This window comes from Esox lucius, chromosome 1, assembly GCF_011004845.1.
Source record: "Esox lucius isolate fEsoLuc1 chromosome 1, fEsoLuc1.pri, whole genome shotgun sequence".
Taxonomy (NCBI): domain Eukaryota; kingdom Metazoa; phylum Chordata; class Actinopteri; order Esociformes; family Esocidae; genus Esox; species Esox lucius.
The window spans coordinates 22900610-22926769 of record NC_047569.1 but is presented as its reverse complement, the minus strand read 5'-3'; the positions used below and the strand labels follow the sequence as shown (position 1 = coordinate 22926769).

Below are 26160 nucleotides of genomic sequence, written 5' to 3'. Positions count from 1 at the left end.
TGAATTATGTTTAATTAGAAATAGGTTTAGTTTAAACACAAATACATATCAAAATTTTGATTCAGATAATGGATTGTATTGTGTGACTTTAATTCTGTATAGTAATGCATTGTTAACTCCCTTTTCCAAAAGGATGCAAATTAGTTTAGCACTCTTTCTTCTATATAACCTGTGTTTCTTTCATTGAAAAGTAGTAAAAGAGCAGTAGTCAGATCTTTAGTGGCTCCCTGGGTCTAAAATCAAAGGGATCATTGATCACCAAACAGAGCGACATCATTGGATTACAAGGGTTTCCCCAGCATGACTCCTCCTCTCAGAACTATGGAGGGCAGTCTCTTTCAGTCTCTTTTTTAGTGTCTTTCAGTGTCTTTTCAGCTGCTTCAGATTTCTAACAGTATAGCTCAGACACATTATTACTAGAGTACTTGTCTGTCATAATTACATAACCTGTCACTAAAAGTATCCATTCACCCTGGTGTAAACTCTTGTACAACATTGTATATTACATAGCACATAGCAGAGGGTATTATAAATACAGATAAGGTGCACAATGCTATTCTTAAAGCAGCCCCTTTCAATGTGAAAATACTAGGCTACTCCTCCACATTGTTCCTGTCATAAACAAATTATATAGAAATCTCTGGGAGAGTGGAACTGGAGAGTAGAACAATGTATTCTGGATAGAGGGATAACTTGATTCCCCAGAAGGTGCAGAGTAATAGTTTAAGTTCTGACCACAGCATTTTTTGGGGTGTGTTGAGTGAACTGCATTGTGTTGTACTTTGAGCAGTTGTAAATTCAATGTTTCCATTCTCCCCATGGGTCATCCTCCCCCACTTCACCTTTGAGAGTTTGCAAATTCTTGGTCCAATTGTAGAAACCATAAACTAGCCCATTAATTACTGAATAATTTATTGTGCAGTTCTCAAGCATTTCTATGTCAACAATTGAGAAGGAAATCTGTTTTGAAGTACATTTTATTTTATTTAATAAAATTGTGTAAAACAAATTGGGTTCATGTTTATGAAAATAATTAAGTGTTTAAGTATTTAGTGGACTTGTTTACTGTTTATAAGAAGAGAACATTTGTTTTATCCTGATCAATCACTGGCATTTTGTATCAGGATAAAACAGTATGTACTGGTCAAACTGTTGACAGGCAGAAACACATACATGATCAACAGTTTCAGGTCCTATACTAAAACAACTGAACTCTCACTTCTATACATTTCAATGTATCCAGATCAATAAACAACACCACTGGACCATCTATACATTGGTAGCCATGTATATAGATATTGCTCTCACCATTAGTAGGCAAAGTCCTGATCAAAAGAACGTAAAAGACTGCAGAGGCAGGTTGGAGGCGGGCAGGCAGACTCCCCTCTTCATGCTCTCTGGTGACTAAGACCACACATGACAACAATGTAACACTCCTCATACTGTGGCCTCAAGGGACAACGCCAGACTGGCACTTTCAAGCTGTTTTATCCGCCTGGGGATCTGATTGTAGTAGGAGAGGCCTGACACTAACACTGTGCTGTCTGTCTGTCTCACATGCAAGAAATTGAAATAATACTCTGCAGTGTAAATTTTATGACAACATGGGGACGTTTTCAAGAATTGGCTGTGCTCGTAAGACATTTGCAGATGCAATGTGGAATGAAGTTGATTGTCTTTCCTGTCGGAAATGCACTTTAGAGCTACAAACATCAAAGGAGTTGTTGTCTTATCACATAGAAATACAACAAATCTTTGAAGGGGGTCATAAACACTGAAATGTACCAACAGGGCTCACTGCTTCAAGGGTTATGTACATTGTGTAACACATTGTTCCTACTGGCAAAGAACATGCACACACACACACACACACACAAACACAAGCACACAAACACACACACACTGGGACACTGTGTATGCCTAGGAATTCAGTGTGTTCATCAGATAACTTAAATAAACATGATTTGCAAAGGCAAGAGGGGCGTGGAGACATCTGGTCAATAGTAATACATTCCTTTCACACTTCTCATAAGGAAATAGTCAGGTGAAAAGGTAAAAAGTATGGATGTCAATGTTGTACAAAAACAGTAATGATTTGAATTAGGTTTGAGTGATAACAATTTCCCTCAAATGCTTATTACATTTTAATTATATATCTTGCAAGGGCGTAAGAAACCATATACTGCTTCAGTAACCCTGCCAACCATTCTTATGGCTTCAGCAATAAATCCTTATAGTTAGACACACTGAAACATGAAACACTGACCAACACTATATCCATTCATTTTGAAAAAAATCTTTACTCGAAATATTAACATTTTCTCAGAAAGTATAAATAATGATTTTAAAAGATTGATTTCCATTTTATACAAAAATAATACATCAAAGAAAAAAATCAATTCTTTGTCTTTCATCTACAGTTGAAACTGGTCCTGCATGCCCTCTGATTGGATGGCAGTGGGTATGTTTAAAACCGAAATATTTGATACAAAATAATAACAAAGTGGTGACCTATTGAACAGGAATCGGAATGTGCCTAAACCATATGCTTTGGCAATGGCAGGGTATGACTATAATCTAGAAAGAGGAAAATAAATGTCTTCAGAAAACATAGTCCGTAAGCTATACAGATGTTCATTATAAAAATGGAACTGGATTGCATGACTGTATATATATCTATATCTGAACCGCAGAATAATCACTTTAAAGAGGACTTTTAGATGTAATTTTAAATTGAGCTAACAAATACAGTGTTAACTGTGAATGCATAGCTAATAAGGGCAGATCGGAATTAATTTTGGCCTAATACTGTTTGTGAGGCTACATGACCAGCCCTTCCCATGGGTATCTACTGCCCTCCATGACTTCTAAACCTTGGTGGAATTCAGGCTGATTACAAAGGCTGCTGTCAAAACACAGGCACTTTCATCTTTCAACCCTTCACAACTTACAAGTCTCAAGTCACTGTTTTCCTTGCAAATACTTATAAATATTATCATAAACCCTGGGCATAGTTAATGATGGAGGATATTAAAAAATGGTGTGTCTCAAAATGCTGAAATGCCATGAATGAGGAAGTGAGTGGGCGATGAGATGGAGTCTGGGAGGTGAAGTCCCAACACTTATATGAACCTGAACCCTACGAGCTCAGTCAGAGTTCTCCCTGGGAAGGATGGACCATCCTGGGACAGGGACTACGTTTGACTCCCAACAACACTCCATGTAAGGAATAGGGCCACATTTGGGACAAAAGATTTGGAGATCAACCCTCTCTGACGTTGGCAGACTTTGCTTATGAAGTCATGGAAGGCTAAATCTCTCTTTAGAGCAGAGGGAAATGCGCCAAATAAATACTTAACATCCTAAGTGGCCAACTGGGCTGGATTCAATCAGTATTGCAGAAGAAGCAAGTAAGATCAGTGTTGTAACTCAATTAAAATTGAAGTCAATGTTCCCACACTCACAAAAAGTGCATTAACAGTTAAAGTTGCATATTAGTTCCAGAAAATAACCTTTACATTTGAATATTAATCTTATGCGATACTTCAACGATGAGGATTAAATTCAGCCCTACTTTTCTGATGAATCTATATATATGTACAGTAGATAAAACCAAGACTTTGGCGTAATATTTTGCATCATTTTGCAGGCTGTTCTGACAATAGCAACAACTCTCTCAGTCACTCCTCTGTGGTCTAAGTGTGCAGTACTGTACCCGTGTGGGTGATCTGATGCCAAACCATATTCACTTCTATGCACATTGAGTCAAAGTTCTAAAGATTGTCATATCTTTTCAATCACAGTATACAAATGGAACAAAATAAAAAATAATAATATATTGTCTATAATTCCCCCCCCCCCATGATGGGAAATAACAAAAGGTTAAATCCTTCAGACACATAAGGGATATACCACAACAAATTGCGACAAAACCTCAGATTTTTCAATTTAAAATGTATGCCAAACAAAAAGCTGTGTTTGCTAGATTGCAATGGAAATGTTACAAATAGAGATGTTCAAGACACTTGTAAGGCATCAAAGTAACATAGAATGAAGTTTTGCAGTAAAACGGTAATATACCGGCAAAGACTAGTTCATCTGGGTTGGAATTAATGTTAGCATAAATTGTTAAAATACCTTTTATAATTGAAATTCCAGTACAAGGAATATATACAGTATGTACTATGTATATTTTAAAAAGTATCTGATAAACCTCTGTTAACAAACAAAACCTGAACTGTTTTTAAAGTGAAATTAGATTTTGCCAAAAGGAGGGTTTGTGTAACTTTGCAATACTTGTTTTTTCCTTGACATACGGTACATTTTAAAGTGAAAATCTAAGTCTCAGTGCGACTCGCTGTTACCACGAATTGCCCCTATCATTATCTGCACTATGATGTTACATGAAGATTACACACGAAAAACCATCATGGAAGACTCCTTCAAACAAAGCAGGTAAATACGTAAAGGAAATATCTATCTACAAAACTTATACAGTTGGTCTCCACAAAGTAATATGATTGTCATCCAGTAGTTCTGATAGTTGTGCATGACTGTTGATACAAGATATAGAATATCCTTCAACTCTGCCCGTGGTGAGTCCAGGCGCTGGACCAGAGGGAATCACCCAGTCCTCAATGCACATTGCTTCGCCAAAACTGTCCAGTGTATCTGGGTAGACTGAGGCAGATTGTATATTCCAAAACAACCCTCCGTTCAGCTCTCCAAATCAGATCACAGTGTCATGTTAGTCTTGCTGATGGACATCCACTCCTGGTCCATTCTTACAGTACATATGGTAACACACAGCATGTGCAGACTAATGTGAAGCTCCATTTGTTTGTTCCTCGGTAATGTCACAAATGATTGGCCACATAGAAACCTCGATTTGTCATATACACACACATTTTCACTGAAAAAGGAAATGAATACTGTTTTCACAAGATTGTGTTTTAAAAATCATACATCCTTGTTGATCATCTGCATGTCAGAGGAAATCCAGTTTCTTCCACCTACGTTTAGGCGATTTGCAAACCTGCAGTGTCTGTCTCACCCCCCTTTTAAATGTCCCTCCTCCTGACCCTCATCCACCACCATTCTGGATTTATTGACTGACTCGTCATCCAGTGCGGGCTGTTGCCAGTTATTAGGAGTTGTCATGGTTACCACAGTGAGAGGGTGGAAAAATATGCTCCTGTTGCTAGGCATCAAGGAAGACAGGAGTGCACTCTCACCAAGCTTGAAGAGGACACTGTAAGAAGAGAGGGAGAAAGTCAGTGTACATCACACACACAAAACACAAAATACTTGTGAAGATGTTTTAATGTGGTGTCATGATAAAAAGTCACATTTCTAAAGTTCCCTCAGGAACTATAGTATATTTATCAGGTCAGCATCTCCGTTCCTATTTGCCACACCTGACCAAATACATTCCCAATTCTTCTTCCACTACACTCTGAAAAGCCTGGCTTCCATTCAAGTGAGCTTGGATTTTCTTTGTGGAATTTATTTTTTCCTTTCTCTCAAAGGGTGGAGGTAGTTGACCCTGGCATGGCCCTTTGACCAGCAAACAGCCTTACCTGATAAAGGTGGTGGCCAGCTGTTCATACCTCAGTCATTAGACACTAGGCTCTAAGTGGAGGTGAGTTAACATGGTGGGCCTCAGCAAACAAGAGGGTTATAAAGACTGAGCATGTTGGTCATGTCATGAGAAGAGCCCACTTGCCTCTCTGCACCACCCAGTCCAAATACAGACCTGATAAGAAGAGAGGCCGTCTGGGAGAGTCTGCTGGCTAATTGCTGTCTAAATGCTGGTTAAAGAAATCCATGAAGCTTGAGACTGTTATTTTTTACCCATATTTTATCAGGTAGGTATGACTGAGAACACATTCTCATTTTCAACAAAAACATGGGTACAAATGGGATTACCAGGGACAAAGTGACAGATTAATCACCTTGCGGAGTCAGGTATTGAACCAAATTACACCAGCCTGGCTTAAAACCACCCACCATTACAAACGTGTTTCTTTGCAATGATTTGAAGGAGTATAAATAATTGTCTAGGGCAGCATGTAGAGCGCCCTGTCAGTATCTACTGTACTTAAAATTCTACACTCTTAAAAGGGGCCAGGTTGCTTTTAATCCAAGCAGAGCATCTGCTAGAACATCGCTTTGAGTGAGTCATCTCGGCCCATCAGCATATCAGCAGCAACTGCTGCGGGCCAGAAGGTGCAGAGTGCCCTGTCTCAGGCAGCGTGGGAAACTGAGCGTGTGAAAGCAAAGCAACGAGGACAGCATTTCAAGCTAGAGCGATCACTGAGACCAGGGAGAAGTAGGAAAGAGGAAGAGCTGTAATTACAAAAAGAAACTGCACGCCGCTATGATCATAGCATGGAAGTAAGTAGGACACAATCCTCCTGGACTTTGATTAACGGGGGGGGGGGGGGGGGGGTTATTTCCTGATCAGGGGACCAGGTTTTACCAGGGCAGGGAGCAGAGCCAGTGTTCTCTCCCCAATGCAAAGCAAAGTGAAAGGTGAACTAGTTAATCAAATGTGGGGGCGCGTGTGATTGATTTGGCCAAACTTTCAAAGGAAATAGAAATTCTGAGGAGTAGCCACACACCCTAACCCTCTGATTGAGATTTGCGGTCCACATGCTTAGACAAAAGCAGAGTGAACTGACAACTGGGGTCAAAGCCGACATCAAGGCAGAGCCAAACAAAAAGCAAAAACTGTCAAACTGTTGCCAGTCATTGACTTTAGATCAACATGAAGCTCAGGTGTATTCCTGTATCAGTCATGAACATTTACCCATAGTAATGGAAAACACACACATTTACGACACAACATTTAGTATATTGAACAAAAATATTCAGTTGAATGACTTGGGTTTTGGGATACAACCACAAATCCATTATGTAAAATGCATTGATCAGTGCAATTATTACTAAGTTAGCCTGATCCCAGGTCTGTTTGTTTACTCCGCTGTTGTAATTTTTCAAGAAAAACAAGTTTTGAGATGTTGGCACAAAGCTAATGTTGGCACTAATGATGGCTAAAATGAAGTGACTGAACTAAGAAAAGAGTATTTACCCAGGAGAGACCCCCCAGTTGCACCATCTTGTTTACAGTTGAATCCTAATGTGACAGGGATTAAACAAGTCAACACACAATCACAGCTCACACACCAAGCATGTCATCCAAAGGCACCCTACTCCCAAACACAGCGCCCTTCTTCAGAACAGGGTCCGCTGGGCCCCGGTCAAAAGTAGTGTGCTAGGTAAGGAATAGGGTGCCATGTGTGATGCAGCCCTACTGAATCTTTAGTCTGTCAGCATCTTGTTAGCGAGGGGTAAGTCTGGGAGAGGAGGCGGTATGTCGGCTGTGAGGAAGATGTGGTGTGTTGGTGGATAAGTAAGGATCAAACAAATCTCTCATGGGAGGTTAACACTAGTAGCATAATACAATGCCTAATTCTCCTAGCTGGATATTGATTTGTAAGTCTTTAAACTACATTTCGTTAACTATAAATAAACATTTTAGTTGAAATGCAGCTTGTGACCGCAACTTGTGCAAAAGTCTCCCAGAGAACGGCAACATTGATTGTTAGTCAGGTTGTACATGCACTATTACACAGTCAAGTCAAATAAAGACAGTATAGATCTCCAAATTGTGTGAGTATTGGGCCTGACAGTGTTAGGGGTTAATGACAGTAACAGTGTTAGGGGTTAATGACAGTAACAGTGTTAGTGACAGTGTTAGGGGTTAATGACAGTAACAGTGTTAGTGAAAGTGTTAGGGGTTAATGACAGTAACAGTGTTAGTGACAGTGTTAGGGGTTAATGACAGTAACAGTGTTAGGGGTTAATGACAGTAACAGTGTTAGTGACAGTGTTAGGGGTTAATGACAGTAATAGTGTTAGTGACTGACCTGTTTGCTGGACGACATGGAGCTGAGTGTACTGAGGCTGTTGGCGTCGGTCACCACCATGGCTGAAGGAAACCGTGACGGGTGGGAATACTGTGGGGGCTCCTGCTTGTGTGGGTACACTGCCAAAGACAAAAGAGAGACCACATCGTTAATCGTAACCCAACTTGTACATAGCGAATTTGGATTTCAGGCACACCAACTGTCCGTTTTAGCCTGGCGGAACCGACCTGGTGGTTGCATTCCATTTCAGGCTGGTTCAACCAGGCTATATCAGCATTACGTTGAACCTGACACTAAATGTCATTGGGAGTCCTTCAGTGCTTACTAAGAGGCAGGTACTGACTGTGTGAGTGCGTGACAGTGGCCATGAAGGGCTGCTGGCTCATGTGGCTGGGAGACTGCTGCATCAGGCCCTGCTGGTGAGGACTGTGGAGCTGCTGGGAGAACTGCACTGGCTGCAGAGCCGCGAGGCTGCCCGATACGCTGTTGATCACCGGCACCGACTGAGACTGCGACGAGTTCAGGCCTACAACAGACATTTCACATGAGCGCTTTTATTAATTTAGCAGACGCAAAGTGTTGAATTCATTTCAGAAAAGGAGAAAACAACCGGAGCACAGCCACCGCGAGCAGACCTTTCTCTGAAATAGATCACTTGGCCAGATGGAAAAATGCACAAAGCCACAGAAACGAGTTATATTTCCAAAGCATAACAACAAGACATCGTAACCCACATAAGAAACAAATGGGACCGTAACACGACAATGTGCCAGGACAGGCCTCATTCAGAAAGAACCAGGACCGGCCTCATTCAGCTGACCGTGTGAGGCCTGTGGTGGACACATGAATAACACTGATCCCTGCTTGGCTGTTTGACTCACTCTGTGCGATGGCCATGACCCCAGACAGAGGCATTATGAGGTTCTGTGCCTGCTGGTGCGTGTGGTGGGAGTTGTGGATGTTGGTCAGTGTGCTGACAGGTGGCAGGCCTCCGCCGGACACGGAGATCTAGAAGGAGACACACAGAGAAACTTATTGATGCCATTATGTGCCAAGAAATGAGTAGTGTATTGACAGTATCCAAGAGTGAATACGTTAACTGGATGTAAAGATGCATTGAGAAGTGAAACTGGCTGTTCTAAGCAGAGCAGGTCACACATATAAATGTTGACTTAGTTCTTGTGTTTTGGTATACTGGTAATCTACACACTGTCTGCAGGCAAATACTGATGAGGAGAAGTAATCAAATATAACCAGATAAGAAACCGTAAAAGCACAGACTGAAAGTTGTCTTAGTATTGTCTATGTGTGTGTTAATGTGTGGGCGTGAGTGTGGGAGAGGGGCTGCTTATTTTGTGTGTTCATGCTCCTACGTTTTCAAATGAGTTCATTGGAATTAGTTCAACGCCTAAAAACGTTTCTACAGTTGTAGGATGAGCATTGTAGTTATCTTGATGAGAATCCTCCCACCTTAGTCAAGCTGTGGTCTATTTGACTAGAGTTGCAAGCGGCTCTGAGGGCAAGGGATGGTCAGACAGTGGAAGTCTCTCAGGGCCTATTCACACTAATAACAGTAATTGGGATGACTTTTCAGTTTGAATTACATTCAAATAATATCTAGACACACCTTTCAAATGATCTACATCGGGAACGGTGGTTTTCATAAACTGAAGTTGGATTTCAGTAGAACAGCAAACTGTTTGAATCAAAGGTATTGTTAGCCAGCTAGCTACTTATGTCAATCGCAGCATTAAACAGGAAGCAACCTCTTGACCTCTTACGTCACTGCACAATAAACACTGGGTGAATAAATGTGTTCACACTGCAGTGGTCCTTAAAGAGTTTCTTTAGTGAAAGTGTCCCACGTTGCCATGGAGCAAACAATGCAGATTTTCATCTGTTTAAATGTTTTGCCAAAAGTCTTGGTAATCTTAATAAAACAATTGCTGTTTTAACGGTCTCTTAAAAGTGTCTTAAAATGTTTCTGTTTATTCCCATCCCCACTGTATATATATATATATATATATATATATATATATATATATATATATATATATATATATATATATATATATATATAATAAACTGAAACATTTGTGATATTTGACCTCACAAATATATTTGCACATGTGTGATTTATTATCAGTTTTGCTGTCTCTGGGAGATGTTTGCATAAATTGAGGTTATAAGATGAATTTTATGGATGGCGCTTTAGTTTATGAAATATCTATTACCTAAATAGATCACTGTCTTTGACTTGCAAATATACAGAACAGAGGGCTTTTTGGGACTAAGGAATATCTTAGCCCCCATAGATAAAGACCTGTCTGTTGTGAACTGGTCCAGAATACACTCACCTCCCTAAAACAATCTTCCAACGGACACCACAGAAAGATAGATGTGCTATAAATCGTCAGGGATCCTCACACTATAACCACAGAGGGTTTCCAACATTGTAGATTTTAAATATGTGTCATTACATTGTTACTATGCTGGTACTTAGAATAATATCTAATTGGTTTTAGAACAAATCTAGAGTTTTAGGTGTTTGCACGTACAGTCCAGGTTTACTTCAACTGCATTATTAAATGAAAAAAACATGTTCAAGCAATGTCGTCATTCCCCTGGCACAGTGGGGCTGAAGGCTCCGCCCTCCAACCTCCACTTCTCTTTACAGGGCATGAAATCAATAAGCACAAAATGTTTCTTTGTCAGGTTTATTGGCTCAAATCTGGACCTGCCCAGTTCACACTGGCAGTGAAAGCTGTATAAAGGTATGTAGGTATGTATGTAAGTCCTGAGCCAAGGCCCACAGCCTGTCTTACTGCCACCCTGTCTGTCTGCTTGTCTGCCTGTCCGTCTCCACCTTCCACACAGGGCAACACAATGCTCCAATTGTTGTTCCTGACAGACTGGTCCATGAGAGTCTGGCTTAGTGACCTGCTCTATTTGTCCATGGTTGCCTCCTAAAAGGCACCCTATCCAATATGTAGTGGACTAATTTTGACTGGAGCCCCAGGGAAGTGGTGCCCTACATAGTGAATAGTTTGAATTTGGGACATACCCCATGTAATATGCAGCCCTGGTCCTTATCTAATCAGAGGCCAGAAGGGCCCAGGTGTGCTACTCACCATCTTGGCATCAGGTGACAGCAGACTGTGGCCGGGGTCCAAACTGCCCGGAGACACCTGCTGTAACACAGACTGACTGGTCGACATGGCGTTGCTGCCGTGGTGACTGATGGTTGTCGAGGAGCTGACCTCACCAGGCCCCTGTTGGCTGTAGCGCACTGGAGAGAGAAAGAGCGATAGAGAGAAAGAGGTTGAGAAAAATAAAACGATTGAGAATGTTGGTTGGTTGACAACATCTGTACAGAGCAGAGAGATGTAGCACGTTTCTAAGTATAACTAATTGCACCGTGACACAACAGGCACTCCAACCCCTCATATTCACCTGCTCTTGGACTCAGACATGGGAGAACAGAGCAAACAAACACACTGGCCTCCACTGGTGGTATCAGCCACACTCAGCCAAGGCCATTAAGTGTGTACACTAGACCAGCGGTTCTCAACAGCCGGGTCTAGGCCCCCAAGGGAAAAGTGTTCTTGTATTACTAAATTACTAAAGGTACATTGAAATTTCATTGTGTTAGATATTTTATTGTAAAACACTGAAACACAAACTCAATTACTGAAAATGTAATTTCCTCCATAGCTATAGTTGCAGGTTGCTCCATCCATTCTTAAATTTCTTGCAATATTCCTAGACCCTGCTGATGTAAAGCATCCCCAGATCATGATGCTGCCACCACCGTGCTTCGCTGTACAGATGGTTTGTCTTGAGGCATTGGCACTGTTGTTTCCTGGATACCATTCCCTCTCCTCTTTTAAAATATGTTTTTGATACGGTTGGGCCCAGTATTCTTATTCTGATTAATACTTGCCTTATTTCTGGGTGTGTTCCAGCTGCTTTTGAACATGCTGTAGTACAGCCTCTTATTAAAAAAATAAACCTGGATCCTAATGTTCTTTCAAATTTTAGGCCTATTTCTAAGCTACCTTTTCTCTCTAAAGTACTAGAGAGAGTAGTTCTTTAACCAATTGACAATGTTTTTAGAAAATCATGATATCCAGGAAAAGTTTCCATTGGTATCAAAGGAAATGTCCTGAAATCGTTCGAGTCATACTTGACTGATGTACAGCCTATCTCTGTACAGCCTATCTTAGATTGCTTAAAGGACATCAAAATCTGATTGGCGCTAAACTTTCTTCAGTAATTGAAAGTAACACAGAGATTCTTATGTGTGGACGAGACATTTTGCTGGGTGATCATTTTGGTACCCTAGGCCCTCCAGTCTCTTATTGTAGACCGTTTGTTAAGAATGTCGGTTTTATCTTTGATAGCTCCTTCAAACTCGATAAGCAAATTAGTCTAGTAGTGAAATCTAGCTTCTTTCAGGTAAGACTTTTGGCAAAGGTTAATGTCTATCTTCCTCCGAGGGATTTTGAGAAAGTTATCCATGCATTTATTACATCTCGGCTGGATTACTGTAATTCCTTGTACCTGGGGGTAGATCAGAAAACCCTAAATCGGCTCCAGTTAGTACAAAATGCCACCGCTCGACTTTTAACCAGTATAAGAAAACGGGAACACATAACACCAATTTTGGCCTCCCTCCATTGGCTTCCTGTTAGTTTCAGGATTGATTTTAAGATTTTAATGCTTGTCTTTAAGGTTTGAAACGGATTGGCCCCTTTATATCTGTCTGAACTTTTACATATTCATTCTCCAGCCTGAGCATTGAGGTCAGTTAACCAGTTACTTCTAGTTGTCCCAAAAGCCAGGCTAAAAACTAGAGGGGATTGATCCATTGAAATGTTGACTGGGGCACCGTTACACTAGTCCCAGTCACTGAACTCAAAGTAATTGTTGGCCTCTCAGTGGTTTCTCTTACAAGCCTCCCTTTTGTTTGAGCACTGAGTTGTGATGCAAGGCCTTTCCTTAGCAGTGCATGGCTAGAGTGTTGTGGATTGCACTTTCTGATTATTGGTCCTAAAGTCTGTGCTTACTGGGATATCCAAAGACTTTCCATAATCCATCTAGTTAAGTGAAATACTTTAGCTTTAACTTCTATAAATTGTTATTTCGTCCTCTTCTTCCTTCAGATTCCCAGCCTGACCAATTACACTTCAAAAGTGTTATTTTGCCAGAAAATGTTAAGACACCTTAAATGGTTGGCCAATGGTAAGGTGTTTCATTCATCTTTGCCAGCTGGGAGATTCCATAGCACAGAGGATGCAAGCAACATTTTTCCCAACATAAAACCAATATCACCTTACAATAATTGATTTTGATCATTTTAAAAGAAAATATAAAATATAAAATGTGAATGTAACTTGTAATTCATAATATGAAATTATTTTTATACTTTTGCAAAACACAGTTCATTAAAGTTGAACCAAATCAAATGATACATAAGATAATTAGTTCAACCCGATTTTCTCTGAAATGCACCAAATTCCGAACATCTGCCAGTAAGAATGTCAGCTTCTGTCTTGCAACTTTAATCCCACAATTTCATTTCTCTTCCTACTGTTGTCTAAAAAACTGCATATTCTTGCTAAAAGGATAGACAGGCTGTATTAATAGACAGCCCTGAAACTAAATGAAGGGCCAGACTAACCCAGACTAACCCTTGAGAATAACATCTTTTTGCAATTACACTCTGACATTCTGTAGTCATTTAAGTATTTTTAAGAAGCTAATTTGTGTTATTCATGAATAATCAAGCAATGTAGGATAATGGCACTGCTAACAAGCAGTTAAATAACTACAATGATCGGAGCCATGGAGGCAAATATTGATAACCACTGCACTAGACTGTACACAACACCAGCCTAAAAAATCCCAGGACTTCAACGATCGCAGGCAGGACCAAGCAGGGAGAGGATCTCTCAATGCCCAGGCAATAGCTGGAGGAGAAAATGTCCCTTCTATTTAGGTCATCACTAGAAAAACTGGCATGTTTTCACTACTCCTTTAATTAATCAAACATCTAATCACTCAGTTCTGGGACATCACTGAATGACCCATCCGTTAATGCTGTGTCTAGCTCCCTAACTTTTCCCACCTCTATTGGCCACCAGGGGCTAAAGGAATGCTGCTCTCCTCCATCAAATGGATGTTTGCCAATCCTGGTCCCCTCTGATACCAACACAGCAAACATTACACAATCACAACCAATGTCAAACACATTTTTATCCTGTAGTTTCAGTCTCACAGAGAGAGTCTCCCTCCATCAAAGTAGAGGGTCCTCTATGTGTGCTGGGTCTCTGGATATGACACTCTATTTCTTACATAACAAACTACTCTTAACCAGTGATGTAGAGAATGAGCAACACAGACACCGTGACAGCAAAGAGACAGGTTATGTTTACTCTCAAATCCACAATTGTCTCTCTTTCTATCTGTCCCTCTCTGTGTCTCTGTCTTTTCCACTGCCGCTCTTTCTCTCTGTCTCTCTCCCTGTCTCTCTTTCTCCCTGTCCCTCTGTCTCCCAGTCTCATTATCTCTCTGCCTGTCTCTCTGTCTCCCAGTCTCATTATCTCTCTCCCTGTCCCTCTGTCTCCCTGTCTTATTATCTCTCTCCCTGTCTCTCTTTCTCCCTGTCCCTCTGTCTCCCAGTCTCATTATCTCTCTGCCTGTCTCTCTGTCTCCCAGTCTCATTATCTCTCTCCCTCTGTCTCCCTGTCTTATTATCTCTCTCCCTGTCTCTCTCCCTCCCTGTCCCTTTGTATCCATGTCTTTCTGTCCCTTTGTCTCTCTGTTTCTTTCTCTCTATCCCTCTGTTTAATCTCTCTATTTCTCTCTGTTGCTGTCCCTCGGTCCCCTGTCTCCCTCTCTTTATCCCTTTGTCGCTCTTCCCCACAGACACAGACAGACCCAGAAAGATACAGGCAGGCCACACCACTCACTCGCTCTGCCTTACACATTGAAAGGAAAAGGTTCCAGGAGGATCTTTAGGGGTTTTGCAAGGTCAAATTGTGAGGAAACCCCTAAAAAAAACTATATAAAAGATGTTTGGCCCGATTTTTCAAAATCCAATTAAATTAGCTATTTAAAACATCCTTTTAAAGGATCTCCAAATAACCTTTTCTTTTTAGAGTGTAAAAGAATGCAAGATCGTATCTCACCCCCTGAAAAGTGAATCCTTAGTAAAAGCAATATAGCTGCCAGGGAAGTACAACTAAATCAGATAGCTGCCAGGGAAATACAACTAAATCAGATAGCTGCCAGGGAAATACAACTAAATCAGATAGCTGCCAGGGAAATACAACTAAGTCAGACTAAAGTTGTTCGAGGGCGGACCATTTTCACTGGACTATTTAATCCACTAACAACGTGTCATCCAATCTATCCAGCCAGGCTGCGAAAAAACCACTGATAGACCTCATATTGTCTTCAACAACAGACTAGCAACACCACAGCACTCCCTGGGGCTTGTTAACACTGCTACAGAACAATAAAGCACTCCATTGGCCCATGACCTCGATGGCCTTACTATGGCAGAGGACTCATAAACAGGCATTTATCTCCAAGTTGGGCAACCTGTAAAAGTGTCAAGGGGAGAGAGGTGCCATTCAGGGTATCTTTGTTTCTAAGTGGCTTGCAGTTTTCTTAAAGGGATCCTAGTCCCCAGGAGAGTTTATGTTGTCTAGTCTGTCCACGGCTTTTGGCAATCTGGGTAGCGGAGGAGCACTTCTGGGGTATCACAATGCGGTGATGTTCACATACCAATCAAAGCACCCGCAGTTCTTTGTACAGATATTATAATGATGCATACAAAATACTGCCTTTTGAGATGTTAAAATCTGTCCTCCTTTGGATAACATTATATAAATATATTTTTAACTCCTGTTTGGTTTCAACACCTATGACTGGTGTCCTTTCTGATTAGCTAGCTCCCCTCTGTTGGTCTCTACATTTTCAGCTGGTGTAAGGTTTGAACTAAATCACATACCATACCCGAGCATCCTCAGCCCTCTCAGACTAGGGCAGACTGAGAGGGAGGGCGAGAACCCAGGGAAGGGGTGTTGCAGCACAGGCAGCAGGGAGTTGTGCCGGTTTTAAGGGCCTTAGTGCTCTGTGTGAAACATGTAATATCAAAGCCTCTGTCCCCACACCCAGGCACTAGTCATTGTAGCTCCAGTGCATATCAGAGACCTCCTGGGTATCTGCAGGACGTAGAAAGCCTTTGTGCCTATCTAACCGGGGATAGAGCTTCTAGTGGATGGAGCAGAGCCAGGCAGAGGGCAGGTCTTGCTTCTCTAAACCCTGACTGGGCCAACTTCAACCTAGCCTTGGGTGACGGGGCAATGAGCCAACCAAGCCTACTCACTGTTTAGACTCTGTCATATGAGGTTTCACTCTTACTGTTGCTAAATTCTAATCCCTTTACGCCACAAAGGGTCTGACTTTAAAAAAACATTGTTTTCAGAGGATTAGAACTAAACTCCCTTCACTGAAGTCATAGTTTTACAGCAAACCAGAATTTGTCTGATTAGGTCGAATTGCTTCTGGTAGGCTTTGCATTGTGAGAGGAGGGCGTAATCTTCTCAAATACTAGATACCAGCGGGTTATCAGGCATTAAATTCAATGTATTAGCACATTTTGATGAAAAATAAGCTACTGTTGATTAATTATCTTTACTGATTGGCATGTCAATGTTTTTATCTTAGCTTCAAATAGGGAAGCCCTAATTAAATCCCTACACAACATTTCCATTCAATATTATTGACACAGAAGAACAACAAAGAGTTTCCAATCTATATACATTGTTGGAATGTATGCTCCCCATGCACAGCTATTAGATTCACTCTCAAAGAAAAAAAAAAAAGATAACAGCACAGCAGAATGGCCATGACCTCCTTTTCTCATGAAGTAAGCCGTCACACACACAAACACACACACACACACACACACACATTGACCTCTGTTTGTTTTAGAATGAGGTTAAATTCCAATAGCCTGTTCTCATCTTACCTATTAAAACAAAGGTGGTGTGGTTCAGTGGAAGATCCAACAGGAAACTACAACACTAAAACTGTTATGGCCTATGATATCAACTGATGGAACAGCTGGATTAGACCGACAGTGTGTGCACATTAGGTATAAAATACTAGACATGACTAGTAGCAATATATATACAAAAATATATATCTATCTATTTATATACAGTGGGGAGAACAAGTATTTGATACACTGCCGATTTTACAGGTTTTCCCACTTACAAAGCATGTAGATATCTGTCATTTCTATCATAGGTACACCTCAACTACGAGAGACGGAATCTAAAATCCAGAAAATCACATTGTATGATTTTTAAATAATTAATTTGCATTTTATTGCATGACATAAGTATTTGATCACCTACCAACTAGTAAAATTCCGGCTCTCACAGACCTGTTAGTTTTTCTTTAAGAAGCCCTCCTGTTCTCCATTCATGACCTGTATGAACTGCACCTGTTTGAACTCGTTACCTGTATAAAAGACACCTGTCCACACACTCAATCAAACAGACTCCAACCTTTCCACAATGACCAAGACCAGAGAGCTGTGTAAGGACATTAGGGATAAAATTGTAGACCTGCAAAAGGCTGGGATGGGCTACAGGACAATAGGCAAGCAGCTTGGTGAGAAGGCAACAACTGTTGGTGCAATTATTAGAAAATGGAAGAAGTTCAAGATGACGGTCAATCTCCCTCAGTCTGGGGCTCCATGCAAGATCTCACCTTGTGAGGCATCAATAATCATGAGGAAGGTGGGGGATCAGCCCAGAACTACACGGCAGGATCTGGTCAATGATCTGAAGAGAGCTGGGACCACAGTCTCAAAGAAAACCATTTGTAACACACTACACTGTCATGGACTAAAATCCTGCAGCACACGCAAGATCCCCCTGCTCAAGCCATGTCCAGGCCCGTCTGAAGTTTGCCAATGACCATCTGGATGATCCAGAGGAGGAATGGGAGAAGGTCATGTGGTGTTGAGGCATAAATAGAGCTTTTTGGTCTAAAAAGAAGGATGAGTACAACCCCAAGAACACCATACCAAACGTGAAGCATGGAGGTGGAAACATCATTCTTTGGGGACGCTTTTCTGCAAAGGGGACAGGACGACTGCACCATATTGAGGGAAGGATGGATGGGGCCATGTATCGCGAGATCTTGGCCAACAACCTCCTTCCCTCAGTAAGAGCATTGAAGATTGGTCGTGGCTGGGTCTTCCAGCATGACAACGACCCAAAAACACACAGCCGGGGCAACTAAGGAGTGGCTCCATAAGAAGCATCTCAAGGTCCGGGAGTGGCCTAGCCAGTCTCCAGACCTGAACCCAATAGAAAATCTTTGGAGGGAGCTGAAAGTCCGTATTGCCCAGCGACAGCCCCGAAACCTGAAGGTCTGTATGGAGGAGTGGGCCAAAATCCCTGCTGCAGTGTGTGCAAACCTGGTCAAGAACTACAGGAAACGTATGATCTCTGTAATTGCAAAAAAGATTTCTGTACCAAATATTAAGTTCTTTTTTTCTGATGTATCAAATACTTATGTCATGCAATAAAATGCAAATTCATTACTTAAAAATCATACAATGTGATTTTCTGGATTTTTGTATTAGATTCCGTCACTCACAGTTGAAGAGTACCTATGATAAAAATTACAAACTTCTACATGCTTTGTAAGTGGGAAAACCTGCAAAATCGGCAGTATATCAAATACTTGTTCTCCCCACTGTATATATGTATAGCATATAATTTGGTATGGAATTGTGCCAAAGACAGAGCAGAATGCGTCTCTCCAAAATACTACTTTGGTGTTACTGCTGTTGTGACCAATCAAGTTACCTCCCCGTATTGACTTGCAGTACCAATGACCGGTCCGGGGCTAATAGGTTTTCTCCAATCTGACCCTATAGTGACCTCCATCACATAACTGTTGTAGGGGTGCTTGCTGAAGGAGGGGTTCCAAACAGCCCTCCATAGGCTGGAGCAAAACAGCTCATCAGTCCTGTCTGGCCAGAAAAGAGCCAATACCCCAGCGGACAGCTCCTGCTGCTCTGGTCTGCATAGTGGCCAACCCAGCCTCCCTCTGCCACTATAGTGACACCATAAAGGTGAGGGGGAGGCCCTCCCTGGGCCCAGCAGAGATAAATGAACCTAGGTTACAGTCACTGCAGTCTTCTAATAGACCACAGACAAAAGGGACCCCTACCAGGGTGGGGAATAGAGAGGAGAAGTCAGGGGAGCTCCTTATCAAAGGCCTGGGAGATGTAGTAGCCAAGGATTTTAATTGTCCATTAAGCATGCATAATACAGCCCGTGGCCTAGCAACGCGAAGAGGCGGCCTGCTGGGGTGCCATTGTCAGGCCAGGAGCTGACACTGAAAAACAGCTGATGTTGTCGGCAGGACGCCGGCAAGACACCTTGTAAGCAGGCAACAGAGGGTTAGGGGGAGCAAAGTATCTTCCGCTTCTGACCCTTACCCAATCCCTGCAAAACCATCCTCTTCTCCCTCCCCTCTAAACAAGCCTATCATTGAACCCCTCCTCACTTTGCAACCTGAGGTCAATGCCTGGTCAGGTGTGCTGGGAAAAAAACAAAAGCAAACAGAGCATGGGCTAATGGGCTCAGTATAACCAGAGGTAAAAGAGCAAGTTGAGGCGAACAGTTTGTTTTTCCAAAGAGTTGACCTCGTGTTTTAACATGAAGGGACAACAATGGGCTTTGATTGAGTTTCTCCAATCAGTGCTTTCATACTAATGAGGGATGGTACTGAGGATAACGTGAGATATCAGCTCAGTTCTGTCTTGTATGCCAAGGTTGGAGGCTAACTTGCACTGAATGCAAACAGCATTACAAGGTAAAATTGTCAGAGCAATCTGCTGTTAACAACATTTCCTCTTTACACTGCAGTAACTTTGTTGATTCCCCAAAAGTCACCTGCAGCCAACCAACCTAATGTTTATTGAGTGAATGTGGAAGCATTGGTGGTAGGTCCGGCTGGTGCTGTATCCCTTCATGACCCTGCCCTGAACCTGGCAGCTCACAGGACTGCTGCCTGCCTGCTGACTTTGGAGTGGAGATTGCAGGTACAATGTAGATTGTTCTCAGTGTGTTTTGAAAGATCAGAATAACAATGGCATTTGCTCAGCTCACTCACTCTTATTGATCACTTGCCCTCTCTTTTCTCTCTCCCTGATCTCATCAGCAGTATTTCTCTCACACCCTTGGGGATTGGAATAAAACCATCAAAATATTTTGCCATTAACTACTTTTTTGAACTTTCCTAGACATATCCTCTATCCAAATACAGTTGATTAAAAGAATGCTGATCATGGCTTTGACAGGTACAAGAATTCCAGGTTTGAATGCTGCTAAATCATTGTTGCGTAGTATTACATTAGATATAATTGTAAAATAATGTACATAATGTACATGGTAACATGCATGTGGTATTAAGACACTACCTTGCATCTTACTAGGTGGGGATGCACTGTTCTGGGAACTGTGGTGATGTGGAGAACTGTGGTTGTGAGACAGGAGAGGGTTCATGCTGTGGCTGGGTCCACTATAGGCGTCCATCGCCAGCTTCTGACGGAAGGCTTCCTCTTTGCGCCGGTTGGCAAACCAGTTATAGACCCGCACCTCAGTAACCAGGTTAGAGCCCAGTCCGTGAGCTTTAGATGGAGACACACCCCTCTGGAGACACTCTGCCCTACAAGATGAAAATAAAATCAATGGAATACAATGTGAATGAACAAGGGTAAAACAGAATGACAGCTGCATACTGTAATCAGTGTAGTTGAATACTTAAAAAAATGAGCATAAAAATAATTCTAGACTAGGGCCATGTGTTGCAGTGTAGTTAATGTCAAAACGGTTTCAGAAACTTTCCATTTTTGAATGAGAGAATGTATCTCAAATGGCACTTTATTTTCTACATACTATGGATGTGCGCCCTTTAGACACCAATGTGCTATAAATAGAGAAAGAGTTGCCTTCTCTGGCTGATACTTTCTCATCTTCGACTGCCCCCTTGTCTCACCTGTTGCACTCCTCAACCAGTGCCTCCCGCTCCTCTTTGCTAGGGTTCTTCTGCCTTTCATAGGCCTGGTAGAGGATTTGTTGGGACGCAGGACCCCATTTGAAACGGTTCCGTCTCATTTTCTTGCAGGAGGGTTCAGTGCCCACCTCCTCTCCTTGTTGCCCCATTCCCTGACCAGGTGGATTGAACTCTGGGAAGAAAAACAGCACCTGATCCTGACTGCCTTTGTCTGTCATATTGCTGCCAGAACCTTGCACGGCCTGGTTGAATTCTGAAAAATAAGAACAAGGCACATTGAAACATCTCATATCACATAACATTGTATTGGGGGACTTTGACACATCAGGATAGTTCAATCCTAAACTTGAATAAGACTATTTCCTACCCAATGGGAGATTTAACTATATTTCTTATACAGATGTGGATGGCCATTATAATTATGACGCCCTTGCTAACACATGTTTGAGTGTATCAAAGGCTGTATGAGAAACTCAAATATTAACTTACGTCTGAGAACTTCACGCTGTTTCCTGACATACCAGGTGTAAAGCGCTGCTCGCTTTTGAGTTTTCATGGGCGTGCCTTTGTTGAGGTGCTGTGAGAGGTGAGACTGGTTTAGCCCCGTAACGTCCACCACCTCGCGCTGTGGGATGTTGTGCTGTTGCATGTAGCCTTTGATCATGCGGGCGGCACGCCACGGGTCCTCGCTGCGTTTACAACAAACACAGAAAGCAAAATTCACATAATATTGAGCAATGCACATTACTCGTTACCAATATCAGTGCTCTTACAAATTGTAATCTATGTTCATAAGCCTTGCAATACATCCTCACGAGCACCAATGTACATGGGTTGAGGCCTGTTCCGATTTCTCTCCGACTTTTTTAACATTTTGACGTTATCCCCGTTACGCAAGGCCCCAAGTGTAAAGGGGGTTGTAGGTTGAGATAATTGTAAAGTTGCCCAACCACAATAAACGACCGTTAATCATTGTAGCCCATTCAAAAGGCTGTAAATACTTTCGAAGATTAGACTACTGTTTTAATTTACTTTGCGGGCGATTTCATAAAAAATGTATAAAACCCCAAATAATTCCGAATTAGACGCATTTTTGTGTTTTGATTGCAGCCAACAAATACCTAACATATCCAACAAATGTTAAAATGTCAATATTTGATATTAACTATATAGGACACAGATATCAGAGTCAGAAAGAGTTGTATTGCCAAGTAAGTTTCACAAAAACAAGGAATTTGTTCTGGCCGTTGGTGCAACAATTAATACAAAAGGAATAAGAGAAGTAAAAACAAATAAGAACTTAGGACTGAGCATAAAAATAGTAGGTATGTATTTTTCCTGGAAATAGCTACTAACAATTTGTTATTATATAACTCCGCATGACTAGGATAGACATAGGCCTAGAATTAAATGGTTTAGAAAGTTTTATCTCGTTCCCCTTTACATTTTAATTTAGATAGAAAGACTAGTTTTCTGATTACATTATTCAATAATTTAAGATATAAAAACACAATTGTTGATTTGGTTGGATGAAATCGAAATTGATGATATTGACAAACTGTATGAATGTAACCATACAAAAATGTACTCAATAACCAAAAAAAGGTCCCACTGTTGTAAAATCGTCTTAATTATAACAATTATTGTATTAGGTTAAAACTAAAATATTAGCCTACAACACAACAGCTTATGTCGATACAAATAAACAGCTGAAAGGTATTTTTTCCATGGAATTAACTGCTACTGGCCAGGACGTCATTTTAAAGAATAATGGTTTCTAATTTGAATTCACCTGTTTAAAATCTGTTAAATAAATACAAACGTATTGACTACCAGCTTCTTTGCGCTATGAGATCCACACGCTATAAAAATGTACAATAAAATGTACACTTACCGCTACGGTCATCTCAGATTCTTTTAAGTATTGACTTCACATAGTAACCTAATTGTTGCAAACCTACACTGTTTGTTTTGGAGAATGACTACATTTAAGTCTGCGGGTTAGATGTTGGTTTATAACTTTCGACAATGAATAACCAGATCTCCATTCACTCTAATCATACGCCACTGTGTATCTTTCAGTTGATGATTTATAGAATAAAATTAATAATAACTTAACTACACGTGGGTAAGTTTTGATTTTCTACCGGCAAGTTGATCATGTTGCTACAGGGATATATAACAATTCCAAAATTTCTGTTAGAAGATCAATTCAAATAATAAAGAAATTGTAGAAAGTAAGGCCTTTATGAGACATGGATGAAATAAAATAATATTAAAACTTTACAAAACGTTCCAGCATTTGGCAAGGATATTATTATTATTAAATTGGTTATAGGCTATCTAGGGCAACATTGAATTCTGAGTAATAAACACACTCGTTTTGTATTGCCTAATCTTAGTGAGATAGGTCAAGTAAGGTGATAATACATATATTATATAATATATATATACATATATAATGTTTACTTTATATTTTGCTAAGGTCAAGGAATAATAAGCATTGCTAAAGTAAAGGAATAATTACCATTAATAACTCTGGCGCAGTATTAAATAAGAAGACACAATAGCTTTGCCATGCGGGTTAGCCTTCAGAGCGCTTTTACAACAGACTCGTTGTAAAATACAGGCACAATGCAAATACACATAAGATCTCAGTCTCTAGTTTCAAAAGGCACACTTGTGAATATGTTTTGTTGATTAATAATTAAAATAGGCAGAAGTCCTACGGTATATATCCAAATTTGTCATACATGTTTAGATTTGCTCGTTGTAATTTCAAAATGGCCAGGAATAAGGCCAAATGTAGAATCAGTAACCATATGCCTCTTTACTTACGCTAATATTCGGTCAACCTCTGCCCTCTGTTCCGCTGCCTCCTCAGTGTTAAGCGACTGGAGTTCTTTTAGTATGGGTGGAGTATCGAAATCGTCCCCGTCTTCAGACCCCTCGTCCCCGGACAGTTTGCCCTTACCGTGCCCATTAGTCAACGTATGAAACACCGGCTTTGAATCCGACTCATTTCCGTTCATTTTTGAACTTGGCGGAGACATCTGAAGATTTTCCAACTTAACTCCAAAGCCATTCGGGCTGGGATCCATATCGTCCAACGCTTGGATCAGAACATCTTTGGTAACTCCGGAATCTAACAAGGCGCTCAAGAGCTCCTGTTGGAGAGATGTCAGCTTGGACACCATTTTCGAGAACATTAAAACAAATATATATTCTCACAACGAAAAGGGAAGGGAAGGTTGGGGAGAATAAAGAAAATAAATATATAATTTTTTTAAAAATCGATGTCTAGCCTCTCCTGCTCCTGTTTTATGTGAATGTCCTACTCCTGACACCTGCTCAGAGAGGCTGGTTTACTTCCCAGTTGAGGAGAGGGATATAATTTGCCATGATGCTTTTGGAGGGCAGGGAATGTAAAACATGGTAATTAGTGGGCTGGCTGATGGGGCCCTTATGCAAATCTTCAAAAGAAGGCCGCACTGACTGACTGAAAGCAGGTAGCCTAGAAATGATAGTGTTTACACTGCAGCGCTGTTGCTTTTATTGGTTCTGCTTATCAGCAAAACTTTCGTGAACTTTGGACTCTGTTGTATGTGAAAGAGGAGGGATGGTCTACTTGTGATGATAATAATAATCTAATAATCATCATAATAACAACAATAATAACAACTAAATATGCATATACATAATAACATATTAGTGATTCATTATAGCCTTCACATTAACTTAATTTCCTTTTGTGGTCATCTTTGAATTCAACATAAAAACGTGCAGGAAAGTATAAATGTTAGGCCAGTGGTACACAACGTTAAATATGCTACCTTATTCATCTAACCACCTGTTATAACAAATTAATTACACAAATTCTATTCGATTATTATAAATAACAATCAGATTGTTTTGGCCATCTTTATCATTTTATTATGTAGGCTACTTTTGTTCTTGACATATATAGAAGAAGCTTAACAGACAGACTAGAACCATATAAACACTGAAAACAGTGAATTGCTCTCAAGCTGTGTTTATAGGCACCCGAATTATTAAAATGTTTAATAAAATATATTTAAGTTCGTAAAGCTCGAGTAAACGTTTTCATGTAATTGGTCTAAAGCACTTATGTTATGCTACTGTATGATTATGGTAATTCTTCAGAAATGGTGCACATTGCATTTGTGTTTAAAAAATAATTGCCTCGAAACGAAGGACATTTACACCATGATATCTTCTAATTCAATCTAAGCCAACACATCTAATGAATATAACATAATAGAACGTCGTTGTTTATTCTCCCAAAAAATTATTCGCCTAGCAACCGCTCCTCGAAAGGGTATCCACAGCATTGGCAGCAGTTAATGGCAATCTTAAAAACCCTGACTCGTAAATGTAATGTTTAAAAAAACAAAGACTAAAGGTTGCCTACAAAATGCTATATTTTTTTTGTTGTTGTTGAAATTCTGTAGTTATCTATAATTCCATTCAACGATACAGATCTAATTAGTCTAGTAGGCCTACTTTCGTAAATGTTAAAAATGTAAATGTTGTTCCGTCTTGTAATCTAACTCCTTAAATATACACAATAAAACAGTATAATGTCGAATGCATGTGATTTAGGCCGCACCGCTTCAAATATTGCCTTAAGACAGAATTTCGTAACTCTGGTCTTAGCAAAAACGAGGATTCTTTATGTAGGCTCTGTTTAAGAAATGTTAATACCAAAAACATATGTAAAATCAGATTTTTTGAATATGTATCTTTTTAAAGTTGTACATATCTCTACATTCAATAGTCAAACCTGCTATGTTGGGATTATTTGAAGTTCAAAATAAACAAAAAGTCCAAACCTCAAAAGTCACAACCATTAAAATTAACCTTATGGAAATATGTCAAGGTCCTGTGCTTTTAGTCGTTATCCCATATGTGACAGTAAAGCCATTGCCATGGAAGCTACCACTATTTTAAAGTTGCAAGCGCTCAATGGAACTACAGAAACCATAATGTGGTAGGTGGACAAGTACACTCCTCAGTTTACAATATTAAGATATTTAAGGAGGTAGGCTACAACCATCAGTCTAATGATTGATATATACATTTGGCCAAA

The 26160-nt window shown here is 40.6% G+C and overlaps 1 protein-coding gene across 6 annotated transcripts; it reads right to left on the bottom strand.

Moving 5' to 3' along the window:
* Positions 1-1016: 1016 nt before the first annotated feature.
* Positions 1017-24555, bottom strand: hnf1ba (HNF1 homeobox Ba). 6 transcript variants are annotated; one of them, XM_010893178.2, is made up of 10 exons: positions 23889-24555; positions 21540-21739; positions 21033-21303; positions 20455-20702; positions 11063-11220; positions 8813-8939; positions 8257-8457; positions 7932-8050; positions 7094-7138; positions 1017-5251 (listed from the first exon to the last, which is right to left on the bottom strand). In XM_010893178.2, exons 1-10 carry the CDS (start codon positions 24257-24259, stop codon positions 5231-5233), a joined length of 1761 nt encoding a protein of 586 aa, XP_010891480.1. In that variant the 5' UTR covers positions 24260-24555; the 3' UTR covers positions 1017-5230. The 6 variants fall into 6 exon arrangements, with proteins under 6 accessions (XP_010891480.1, XP_010891639.1, XP_010891559.1 ...); XM_010893337.2 differs by having other exon boundaries at positions 8275-8457; XM_010893257.2 differs by having other exon boundaries at positions 20467-20702.
* Between the last annotated feature and the right edge of the window lie 1605 nt (positions 24556-26160).

Coding starts and splice junctions, on each gene's coding strand:
- hnf1ba (XM_010893178.2), bottom strand. CDS start 24,259: ATGTTCTCGAAAATGGTGTCCAAGCTGACATCTCTCCAACAGGAGCTC. Junction 8,940..11,062: donor TGTCACCTGATGCCAAGATG/GTGAGTAGCACA, acceptor GTCTCCTTCTAG/ATCTCCGTGTCCGGCGGAGG. Junction 8,458..8,812: donor GGTCATGGCCATCGCACAGA/GTGAGTCAAACA, acceptor TGTCTGTTGTAG/GCCTGAACTCGTCGCAGTCT.